Consider the following 12,284-nt stretch of genomic DNA (forward strand, 5'->3'; position numbering starts at 1 on the left):
GGGCAGCCGAGGGCCCCCCCCCAGAGCCTAAGCCCCCTGCCCAGGGCCACACGACTCGAGCGGGCCCCGCACGCTCCATTCCCCAGGCTTTACCCACACTGCCTCGTCCATCGTAACAGCACCCTTCGAGGCAGGGGCTCTTACTCCCATTTCACAGATGGGAACTGGGGCCTCGATCGCAGGGTGAGGAAGAGGCAAAGCCGGGGCCGAACCCAGGCGTCCGGCTGCCCGTTCCCGTGCGAACCAGTGTGCGGCTAGCCCCACACCAGAGCCCTCCCCACCTGATGGGGGGGGGGGGGGGGCTGCGGGCCCCACCTTTCAGGCAGGCCAGGGCCGGGAAGGCAAGCCGGACTCCCGACGCCCAGGGGCTGCCGTCTTTCTGGACTGGCTGTTGCTTCAGGTCTCCCCGCGCCCCGGCTTCTACCGGAGGACCCCAGACCGGAGCCTCCCCCCACCCCGCAGCTCCGAACTTTCTAGCTAGAAGTCGGCCACGGCAGGAACGTTTGCACCACGGGGGTCGGCCGTGGCTACAGATCGGTGGCCGTGCCCCAGGAGCCGGCCGCATCACCGGCACGCCACAGCCGACCCACTTGCCCGCGGGGACGGCTCAGCCCGAGGGAGGGAACTGCCGATCTTATCTTATCGGCTCGTCCCCGGAGCCTAAACGCTAGGTTTCCGGGGGGTCAGGGAGCCTCATGAGCTTGCTGTGAGCAAGCACCGCTTCCGGGCTTTTCCAGCACCGGACCAAAATGCAGGGCTGCCACACTCCACTTCCCAGGCACGGGGCTCGGGGCTCGGGGAGAAAATACTGCCCGGAAGGGCCTGGGACGGACGATCCCAGGAGCAAGGAGCCCGGCATTCCTTGGGACGGCTCCCGGTCTCCCGTCTCCCCCTCAACACTGTGGCTTCTACCTTCCGACCACCAGCCAGCCCCGGTTCTGCAGAGGCGGAAGGCGCCGAGGCGGAGGGGGGTGGGCCGGGGTGGGTGCTCACCGTCCTCGTCGGTGCGGATGACCACGGGCGAGCTCTCGGGCCCTGGTCCCACCTCTGTGTGAGCGACCGTCGTGATGCGATACTCCGTCCACTTGTCCAGCGCCTCCAGCAGGATCTGAGTGGCGGTCGGGGGAATGCCGTTCACCTCCTTGGGTTGCGGATCCTCTGAGCCCAGCGGTCGGTAGCGGACGCTATAGCTCACCAGGGCCCCGTTGTGCGTTTCCGGCGGCGGTGGGCGCCAACTTACCAAAATGGCCGTGGAGCGCGTGCTGACGCATTTAACGTCTTGAGGGGGGGCTGACGGTTCTATTGGAGGGGGGAGAACGTGGGGGCGGGGAGGGGAGGCGGGATGGGCGGGGGGAGGGGGACGGGGAAACAAAAGATGGGAAAGAGAAAATAAAACAGAAGATGATAACAAACAAAACAGAACTAAACCAAAGAGAAGTCGAACCCAAAAGAAGCGGGTGTCAACCAAAGGTGAGATGGACGGGTGGGGGGAGGGGGGGGGCCGGGAGGGCTGGCCAAGAACGCTGCGCTCAGCACTGCACCCGCCCGGCACGCAGGCGGCCCTGGGGAGGGGGCGGCCACCGTCCCCGGGGGACGCGTGTGTGTGCGCGTGGGTGGCTAGGTGTGCGCGAAAAGCCCCGGTGGCGAAGCACCCGTCATACACGGGGCAGGTGCCAGGGCGGCACGGGATGGCGGTAGATGTACTTAGCGGACACCTACTGTGTGCCAGGGGAATAGCACTGTCAGTGCAAAAGCAGGACGAGTCCCCTCTGTTGGGCACCTACTGTGTGCTAGGGGGTGTGAAGGGCTTCATAGGTTTGGGGCACCTGGGTAGCTCAGTCGCTTAAGCATCCGATTCTGCACTTGGGCTCAGGTCACAGTCTCACAGTTCGTGGGTTTGAGCCTCGCAGCAGGCTCTGCGCTGACCGTGCGGGGGCCGCTTGGGATTCTCTGTGTCTCTCTGCCCCCTGCTTCTAGCTCTCAAAATAAGTTAAAAAAAAAAGCTGGTTTTGCTGTTTTTTAAAGAGCGTCGTAGGTTAACAGCAAAGACACCTACGTGGTGGACACCGGTCTGAATCAGGGGCTCCGGAGGCCACCCAAGGGCTGGCTTCCACTAGGACCGCCCTCTCGGCCTCACTGAAGACAAAACAGCGCCCACGTCTCGAGCACCTACTATGTGCCAGTGAGCATGCCGAGGGCTCTCGAGAGTAATAGCACGAGTGCCTGCTAACTGGACACCAGGCTCAGGGCCTCACAGGGAGCACAGCCCAAATTAGGCAACTACTGCATGCCAAGGTCGTGACGGATGACAGCTCTTCTGCGTGGAGCCCCTACTGTGTACCTGGCACCACACGAAGTCCTTCACAGATCAACGGCAGATCTTACTTACTCGGCACCTACTATGGGCTGGGCATCCTAACCACCCTCTAAACATAAAAATAGACCATTATGTGGCACCTACTGCATGCGAGGCACCGGGCTGGGGGCTTCATCGGGTAACAGTACTAGTCCCCACATACTGAGCACCTACTACGTGCCAGGCACCGGGCTGGGGGCTTCATCAGATTAACAGTACTAGTCCCCACATACTGAGCACCTACTACGTGCCAGGCACCAGGCTGGGGCTTCATCAGGTAACAGTACTCGTCCCCACATACTAAGCACCTACTACGTACCAGGCACCGGGCTGGGGGCTTCATCAGATTAACAGTACTAGTCCCTACATAATGAGTACCTACTACGTGCCAGGCACTGGGCTGGGGACATTATAACAGTACGAGTGCCCACATAATGAGTACCTACTATGCGCCAGGCACTGGGCTGGGGGCTTCATCAGATAACAGTACTAGTCCCCACATAATGAGTACCTACTACGTGCCAGGCACCGGGCTGGGGGCTTCATCGGGTAACAGTACTAGTCCCCACATAATAAGTACCTACTACGTGCCAGGCACTGGGATGGGGACTTTATCAGAAAACAGTAGTAGTCCCCACATAATGAGCACCTACTACGTGCCAGGCACCGGGCTGGGGGGTTCATCAGATAACAGTACTAGTCCCCACATACTGAGTACCTATTACATGCCAGGCACCAGGCTGGGGGCTTCATCGGATAACAGTATTAGTCCCCACATACTGAGCACCTACTACGTGCCAGGCACCGGGCTGGGGGCGTCATCGGATAACAGTACTAGTCCCCACATAATGAGTACCTACTACGTGCCAGGCACCGGGCTGGGGACTGTATCAGAAAACGGTACTAGTCCCCACATACTAAGCACCTACTATGTGCCAGGCACCGGGCTGGGGACTTTATCAGAAAACAGTACTAGTCCTCACATACTAAGCACCTACTACATGCCAGGCACCGGGCTTCATCAGATTAACAGTACTAGTCCCCACATAATGAGCACCTACTACGTGCCAGGCACCGGGCTGGGGACTTTATCAGATAACGGTACTAGTCCCCACATAATGAGCACCTACTACGTGCCAGACACCGGGCTGGGTTTCATCAGATTAACAGTACTAGTCCCCACATACTAAGCACCTACTACGTGCCAGGCACCGGGCTGGGGCTTCATCAGATAACAGTACTAGTCCCCACGTAATGAGCACCTACTACGTGCCAGGCACCGGGCTGGAGGCTTCATCGGATAACAGTACTAGCCCCCACACAATGAGCACCTACTACGTGCCAGGCACCGGGTTGGGGGCTTCATCGGATAACAGTACTAGCCCCCACACAATGAGCACCTACTACGTGCCAGGCACCGGGCTGGGGGCTTCATCGGATAACAGTACTAGTCCCCACATACTGAGCACCTACTACGTGCCAGGCACCGGGCTGGGGGCTACATCAGATAACAGTACTAGTCCCCACGTAATGAGTACCTACTATGTGCCAGGCACCGGGCTGGGGACTTTATCAGAAAACAGTATTAGTCCCCACATAATGAGTACCTAGTACGTGCCAGGCACCGGGTTGGGGACTTTATCAGATAACAGTACTAGTCCCCCATACTTAGCACCTACTACGTGCCAGGCACCGGGCTGGGGGCTTCATCAGGTAACAGTTCTAGTCCCCACATACTGAGCACCTACTACGTGCCAGGCACCGGGCTGGGGACTTTATCAGATAACAGTACTAGCCCCCACATAATGAGTACCTAGTACGTGCCAGGAGCTGGGCTGGGGGCTATATCAGGTAACAGTACTAGTCCCCACATGCTAAGCACCTACTACGTGCCCGGCACCAGGCTGGGGGCTTCATCAGATTAACAGTACTAGTCCCCACATACTGAGTAGCTACTACGTGCCAGGCACTGGGCTGGGGGCTACATCAGGGAACAGTACTAGTCCCCACATAACAAGTACCTACTATGTGCCAGGCACCGGGCTGGGGGCTTCATCAGAGAACAGTACTAGTCCCCACATACTAAGCACCTACTACGTGCCAGGCACCAGGCTGGGGGCTTCATCAGAGAACAGTACTAGTCCCCACATACTGAGTACCTATTACATGCCAGGCACCGGGCTGGGGGCTTCATCGGATAACAGTATTAGTCCCCACATAATGAGCACCTACTACGTGCCAGGCACCGGGCTGGGAGCTTCATCGGATAACAGTACTAGTCCCCACGTAATGAGTACCTACTATGCGCCAGGCACCGGGCTCCATCAGATAACCGTATTAGTCCCCACCTAATGAGCACCTACTACGTGCCAGGCACCGGGCTGGGAGCTTCATCGGATAACAGTACTAGTCCCCACGTAATGAGTACCTACTATGCGCCAGGCACCGGGCTCAGGGCTCCATCAGATAACAGTACTAGTCCCCACATGAGCACCTACTATGTGCCAGGCACTGGGCTGGGGACTTTATCAGATAACAGTATTAGTCCCCACATAATGAGCACCTACTACGTGCCAGGCACCGGGCTGGGAGCTTCATCGGATAACAGTACTAGTCCCCACATACTGAGCACCTACTATGCGCCAGGCACCAGGCTCAGGGCTCCATCAGATTAACAGTACTAGTCCCCACATACTGAGCACCTACTACGTGCCAGGCACCAGGCTGGGGCTTCATCAGGTAACAGTACTCGTCCCCACATACTGAGCACCTACTACGTGCCAGGCACTGGGCTGGGGGCTTCATCAGATTAACAGTACTCGTCCCCACATACTGAGCACCTACTACGTGCCAGGCACCAGGCTGGGGTTTCATCAGGTAACAGTACTTGTCCCCACATACTGAGCACCTACTACGTACCAGGCACCGGGCTGGGGGCTTCATCAGATTAACAGTACTAGTCCCTACATAATGAGTACCTACCACGTGCCAGGCACTGGGCTGGGGACATTATAACAGTACGAGTGCCCACATAATGAGTACCTACTATGCGCCAGGCACTGGGCTGGGGGCTTCATCAGATAACAGTACTAGTCCCCACATGAGCACCTACTACGTGCCAGGCACCGGGATGGGGACTTCATCAGAAAACAGTAGTAGTCCCCACATAATGAGCACCTACTACGTGCCAAGCACTGGGCTGGAGGCTTTACTGAAAAGCACACCAAGAGTTCCTAGCTGCTAAACACCTACGATGTATAAGGCACTGTATTCCGGGCCTTGTAGAACATGAATAGTTCTCACTTCTTAAGCACCTACTGTGTGCCAAGTGCTGTGCTAAGGGCCTTATACACAAATCGGAGCAGTTTTTCCTTCTGGAGCACCTCCTGTGTGCACACAGTGTCAAAGGTTCTGCAGGTAACGACTTCACGTTTTGAGTAGAACCTGCAGACCCCAAACCCCATGCTAGGTCCTGTGAGACTGACAACGGTTCCTATCCGAGCATATGCGCCCAGAGCAAGGCCAGCCTCTTTGAAGAAAGTGCCACTTATCGAGCACTTACTGTATGCCAGGCATTCTGCCAGGGGCTTCACGGAACCACGATCATAGGCCCCGTGTCTGGGGTTCCTACTGTGCAGGGGACACCAGGGTAAGCTTGTCGCAAATGACTAGCAGCTTCCATCTGGTGAGTGCCAATTAGGGGCCTCGCACCACGCCGATCTGTGTTTAGGTTTAAGAGAGCACTTATGAAGCACCTATTGTGTGCCAGGCAGTGTGCTAAGGGCTTTGCTAAGTAACAGTGATAGTTCCCACATATTAAGCACCTCCTGTGCATGTTACAGGCTTTCTGGAATAACACTAAGTCCCCACCTGTGGCGTATCTTGTACGAGACTGGGCTTAAGGCTGTTACTGACGTTAGACCTCACGGTCCGTGCGTCTTCTGGACACCGCACACCCTAAGCCCTTTATGCTCAAAATGTGCCCCCCTGATTAGCCATTCAATTCTCAAGACACTGTAAGTGGCTGGAGCGATCAACCCTCCAGCCTCAGGCCATGCTCCAGGTGGGGAAACGGGTGTCAAAGCCCATCGGCCTGCTTTTCTATAATCACTTTTTTTACTCCTGGCTGCCAGACCCCGCCTACCCGGGGTGCCTTTCACAGATCACCTCCCACTGAACAGATGAGGAAACTGAGGCCCCAAACCAGCAGGCTGCCTTCCCAAGGGCATGTGGCGAGAGCCGGTATTTGAACCGGGGCTCGGCTGTTGCCCAGGGGCTGTCTTGACTTGAGGACGGGGATTCGGACCTCAGCCTGTGTCCTTATCCACTCAGGCCAGTTGAGGACAGCTGGAGCCACCCTACCTCAACTGCCCATGACTCCAGAATTCTCCTTGCCTAGAGGGAGGTCCAGAGAGGTCACTGGCTTTGCTTCACGGCAAGGCATATAGAACCCTACCATCATGGCAACCCTATTTGTTCACTGAGCACGTGTTTACAGGGTACTCGTGACGTGCACACCCCGTGGCGGGGCTACCCAGTGATGAGAGACGTCCTCAAAGACATCAGGCTACGAGACGTCTCAGACGCCACTCCAGGGTCAACTAAAATGACCCTCCGGGCCCACTTAAAGTGAAATACCGGGGTTCCTTCCTCTGATATCAGATACTTGGGGCCCTCTCCCCCATTTCTTGACCAGCCACCCCAACCAAAAGTGCCTGGGGGAATCAGGCAGGAGTGGAAAAACCAACCAAGGGATGTGCCGGAAGGAATGGATTCGCTGAGAAAGGGAGGGAGGAAAAATAAAACCAAAACCATAACAAAATAAGAAACAACGGTGATGGTGATGATGATGAGAAAAACCATAATAAAAGAAAGAAAGACGCCTTCCAGAAAAAACTCCCAGTCTGGTTACCTACCTTCCGCTCTTCAACTGCTAACTTATAAGACTTTCTTACGAGGGAGGGAGTGGCGGAGTGCCGAGCTACAAGGCCAGACCGAGCTCTGGGTGGGTCTCCGGACGCAAGCAGGCCCCCAGTGTGGGCACGCTGTGGTTCCGGACTGGCGCCGACGAGGCGGGAAGGTGAGACGGTGTGGGGAGACCCACGGCTGAGCGGTCTGGCCTCCACCTACCCTTGAGTTCAGCCTAAGAAGCCCGCAGTCCCCGGGGGGGACATGCCTGGCCCTGAGTCTCGCTGTCAGCTCTCTCGGGCCCCACCCGCCTCGGGGGGAGAAGTGGGGAGCCCCTTCTCCCCCGCTCCCTGTCCTGGGCCGCCCCAGAGTTTCGCGTGGCTGGGCCAAAGCCGCTTTCCTGACGACCACGGAGGCCGCCTCCTTCACAATCCGGCCCAACCTGCGTGACGTCTTGGGGGGCGGGGGTGACGGACCCACAGACAGGCTCCGGTGGGAGGTAGCTCCCGGGGCCCCCATTTCCGGGGCAGGCGTGGCTCTCGGCCGCGGGGTGGAAAATTTAGGGGGGACCGTGGACCCTGTGCAGCCCAGAGCTGCTGGGGTATGCGGGGCACAGGCCGGGGGGGCACGCAGGGTGGGCCGTTTTTGTGAACCTGCTTGAGACCAGCGCGTACTCACCTTCGTGGCACCTGTGCCGGTCTCTCACGTGGCCGCCCAAGCCACAGGACACCCTCACTGATCGCCTCACGCACAAACACGCCCAGACGCCTGTGAGCTGCGGAGCGCTCGGCTCGGCACGCGGGAGGGGGGAGGAGGGAAGGGGGCCGGGGAGGGGAGGGGGGCAGGGGTGCCGCGTCTCCGAGGCCCCTGGTCCGCAGCGGCTCGGACCCCCAGGCCCAAGCTGCTGTCACCCGCGACTGACCCGTGACCCCCTGTGCGCACACACCCGGGGGAGGGGACTGGAAGGTCTGGACACCGAGGCTGCTTCCGGAACAAGGCCTGGGGTGGTGCTCTGCGACTGAGAAGGGGGAGGGGAGGGGAGGAGGGCCACGGCGGCGGAGGCCACGGCGGGCGAGGGTGAGCGCGGAGGAGGGGCAGAGGGAGAAGGGGAGGCAGACGGACAGCGGGATCTGGGGCCTGTCCAGGCCCTGAGCTCCGAGCAGGCCAGGAGGGCGGAGGCAGGGACCCCAGCGGGGCCCAGAGCCAGCTGCCGGCTGCAGAGTTCTGGCCAAAAGGCGACCACAGCAAAGAGCTCCAGGGACTCAAGAGCTCCTGGAGCCCGCACCCCCTGCCCTCCTGCTCCTGCCCCTGGCAATGGGGGGCCTGGTCTGGGGGGCAGGGCCATCTGGGGAGGCGTCTGGTCTCTGTGCGCCGGGCTCTCCGGGAACGACGGGGTGTGGGCGGGGACAGCCTCACACGGCCCTCCAGAGCACAGTGCGGCCGTTCCGGGGGCCCCAGGCGCAGGGCGGGAGGAGGAGAGAGAGGTGCAGTGGGCAGCGGCCCCCGACCTAGGGGTGAACCTCGTCCCCCAGGGCGACGGACACAGCGGGGCCTGCGGCAACCGCCGGCGCCGCGTGGGGGCGCACGCGCGAGGCCAGGCGCCCCCCCCACCCGCTGCGGCGTCCCGGCCAAGGTCAGCGTGTGCGGGTGGGGGCGGGGCCCCGCAGAGAAGGGCGGGGTCCGCGAGACACCTACTGGACTGGAGTGTGCGCTGTCGCACCACGGAGGTGAAGGCGCCCAGACCCTGCGGAGACCGCGCTGCCAGGCGGAAGGCGTACTCCGTGTTGGGCTTGAGGTCATCCACCACGAAGGCTGTGGCCGGGTCGAAGGTCCTCCCCACCTGGGGGCGGTGGCGGGTGGAGACAAAGAGACAGAGACGCGGAGATTGTGAAAGAGACACAAGGCGAGCAGAGACCGAGGAACAGAGACATCGATGAATCAGAGCGCAGAGCAGAAAGTAGGGCAGGGGGAAGGAGGAGGAAGAGGGACGCAGCGGCATCCACGGAGGCGGGGGGCGGGGCGAGAGCGGAGGAAGAGAGACATCGAGTCAGCGAGACCCGAGGGCGCCCCGCCCGGCCCCCTCCCGCCGGTGCCCAGTACCTCTCTGCCGTGGTCGCCTTCCCGGAACAGGAGCTCGTATTTGATGATGCTCTCCTGCCGTGGGGGGCTCCATGACAGCCCGATGCTCGTCTCCGACTTGGCCTCCGCCCTGAAGTTCATGGGCTGGCCGGGCACTGCAGGGAGGGGAGAGGGGAGGAGGGGAAACGGGGGGTGTGTGTGACTGGGTAAGGGTCCACTCCATAGGGTGCCCAACCCGCCAGGTGTCCCCAGGCTCCCAAAAAGGGCCCCGTGATGCTCAGCACCGCCCCGAAGGAAAAGCTGCTCTCGATCGTGTTCTGGATGCTTCTGGAATGTTCTCCACTGTGACTTCTCTTATTTTCCCAGGAGCTCCCTAACTGACAATTTCAATTTCCCCACCCTCTCTGCTTCCAGTGGGGAAAAAAAACCTCAAACACAAAAACAAAACCGAACCAAGAAAAACCCTCCTTTTCAAATCACGCGGGGCTCTCTTTGCTTCCCCTACATTAAATGGCAGAGAAATCGTGGGGACGTTTCGAAACACGGCCCCTCGTCCTGTGTCCGCTCTGTAACGGCAGTTCCAACGCTCCCGTCCCTGCACTTGGACAGCTGCTGGGTCTTTCTGGACTTGAGGTCCTGAAACCTGAGCCCGTAAGGAAAGGACCAGAAACCCGCGGACAGCTGGGGCCCCAGACACCTGGATGCCCCACCCCCACCCTGCCCGCTGGCCTGGGCGGGCAGGCCGCCAGCCGCTGCCTTTGAGCTCATGCGTTTCCCCTTTACAGTTTCAATCTCTCCGAGGAGAACGGAGAAGGGCAGTTCTCCAACTCAGACACGGCCGCCGGGACCTGTCTGGATGGCCGATCACAGCCCCGGGGCCTCGTCAAATCCAATTTCCCGCGAGGAGAGAGAAACGGGGGCTTTCTGGGACGAGGTCCTGCTTTGAGACGCCAGCCGGAAAATACCGAAAGCACCCCGCGCGGTGAATACGCCAGCTGCGGGCCTCCGGGCAACATAGCCAGCCGCGTGCTGCGGGGACGCAGGACCCCGGCCCCTAATCCCGCGGTCCCCGCCCCACCCCCACCCCCGCGGAGGCCACGCCTCCCCCAGGCCCCTCACCTCCCTGCTGCGTCTTGACCTGGATGGGGTCCGAGAGGGGCCCGTCGCCCACGGAGGTGAAGGCCAGCACACGCACAGTGTAGGTCTCGTCCTCCAACAGGCTGCCCACGGTGGTCAGCAGACTGTCATCCACGTTGTGTTTCTGCCAGTTGCCCACGGGGTGCTCGGGCTCCATGGTGTAATAGATCCGGTAGCCCCGGATCAGGCCGTTGGGCTCCACGGGCTCTTCCCACTGGATGATCATGGTGGTGGCGCTCAGCATGCGGGCCTGCACGTTCCGCGGGGCGCTGGCCGGGGCCTGTTCGCCCGTGCGGGTGACCACCGACTCGCTGGGGGGCCCCTGGCCGATGGAGTTGACGGCGGACACCCAGATCTCGTACTCCGAGTTGGGGCTCAGGCCCCCGATGCTGTAACGCGTCGTGGTGATGTCCTCCTTGATCTGGTACGGCCCGTCTTGGCTCTTGGATTTATATTCGATGACATAGTAGGACACGGGGTCTGGATTGCCGGAGTCCCACGTGATGGTGATGCTGGTGGCTGTGTTCTCAGTCACCACAGGCGTCCCCGGGGCTTTGGGGAGAGCTGTGGGTGGCAGGCACGGTCACACGTCAGGCACCCTGGCTGCGGAGCCCGAAGGCCCTCGCTGCGCCTTGACTTCCTCGCCAACGACCCCCGGGCCCGGTGACCCCCGTTCCCACCATCTGTAGGAGGGTTCGGCAAACTATGGCCCGAGGACCAGCAGCTGCTTTTATAAATAAAGTTTTATTAGAATACAGCCGCGCCTACGTATCACAAGATGGCTCCTTTCGTGTGACAGGGGCAGGGCGGGGGGGGGGGCTGCAGCAGAGACCACGTGGCCCGTAAAGCTGAAAATGCTGACTTAAAAAAAAAAAAATTTACCCTTGAAGAAAAACATTGAGTTTTGAAATTGCTGGTGCCCTGTCTCCGTGGTTTACTCTGCTCAGCCACGCTGTCTGTTCCCACAGCACACTTGCTGTTCCCTGTACCTGAAATGCTCCAACCCCAGAGGGGCCACACGGCCAGCTGTTTCTCGTTCCTTAAAGCTTCCCGCACCACCCAGGCCACAGGCACCCTCGCCCAGTGCTTAGCAGAGGCCGGAGTTTTGCTCACGATTCTACGCTCCTAGCACCTAGATGATCGTGACTTTCTCTCCCACTCGTCCCAAGTTCTTACACCACCCCGGCCCCAGGAGAGGCTCACTCGCTCAGCAAGATGACCAACAAACTAGCTGATGCTCATGTTTTCCATGGCCCTAGGACAGGGCTTGGCAAACTCAGCCTCCAAAGGGCCACACAGTTAACTATTTGAGCTTTGCAGGCCGGGTTGAGACGACTCAGCTCTGCTGCTGGAGCAGGAGAGCTGCCACAGACAAGGCATGGATGACTGGGTGTGGTTATGTGCCAATAAAACTTTATTTATAAAAAACAAGGGGAGGGCCACATTCAGCCGCAGGCTGTAGTTTGCTGGCCCCTGTTCTAGAGCTAGGAAATGATCTGGGGGCACCTTCCTCTGAATCTCATCACAAACTTGAGCCATCAGGAGACCCCCGCGGTCCCCTGTCCCAGCTCCAGCTCTCTGAGTCTGCACAGGCTGTTTGCTTTCCTTAGAAACACTCTTCATCTTCTTTGGCTCATTCCTGTTCAACTTTTAATCTTTCTCTGACCTAACTTTTCTGGGGGGCGGGGGGGGGGGTGAGACCCTCGACTCTGGGGGGTCTGAACAGGGCCACACGGTCCCCATCACAGTCCTGATCAGCTTGTATCGTGGCTGTCTGGCTACCTGGGCGTGTCACACGTCGGGC

The 12,284-nt window shown here is 59.7% G+C and overlaps 1 protein-coding gene across 19 annotated transcripts in view; it reads right to left on the reverse strand.

Annotated features, from left to right (window-relative positions):
- PTPRS (protein tyrosine phosphatase receptor type S) overlaps nt 1-12,284 on the reverse strand; it is a 95,872-nt gene that overhangs the window by 19,164 nt on the left and 64,424 nt on the right. For 12 of the 19 annotated variants that reach the window (XM_023250840.2, XM_045044336.1, XM_023250847.2 and 9 more), the window contains 4 exons: nt 10,463-11,044; nt 9,365-9,498; nt 8,960-9,104; nt 994-1,299 (listed from right to left, as the gene is read on the reverse strand). In XM_023250840.2, coding sequence (XP_023106608.1) covers nt 994-1,299; nt 8,960-9,104; nt 9,365-9,498; nt 10,463-11,044 — 1,167 coding nt within the window. The remainder of the gene's footprint in view (nt 1-993; nt 1,300-8,959; nt 9,105-9,364; nt 9,499-10,462; nt 11,045-12,284) is intronic. The other 7 variants (XM_045044359.1, XM_045044344.1, XM_045044349.1 and 4 more) reach the window with 2 other exon arrangements.

Source organism: Felis catus, chromosome A2 (assembly GCF_018350175.1).
Source record: "Felis catus isolate Fca126 chromosome A2, F.catus_Fca126_mat1.0, whole genome shotgun sequence".
NCBI lineage: Eukaryota > Metazoa > Chordata > Mammalia > Carnivora > Felidae > Felis > Felis catus.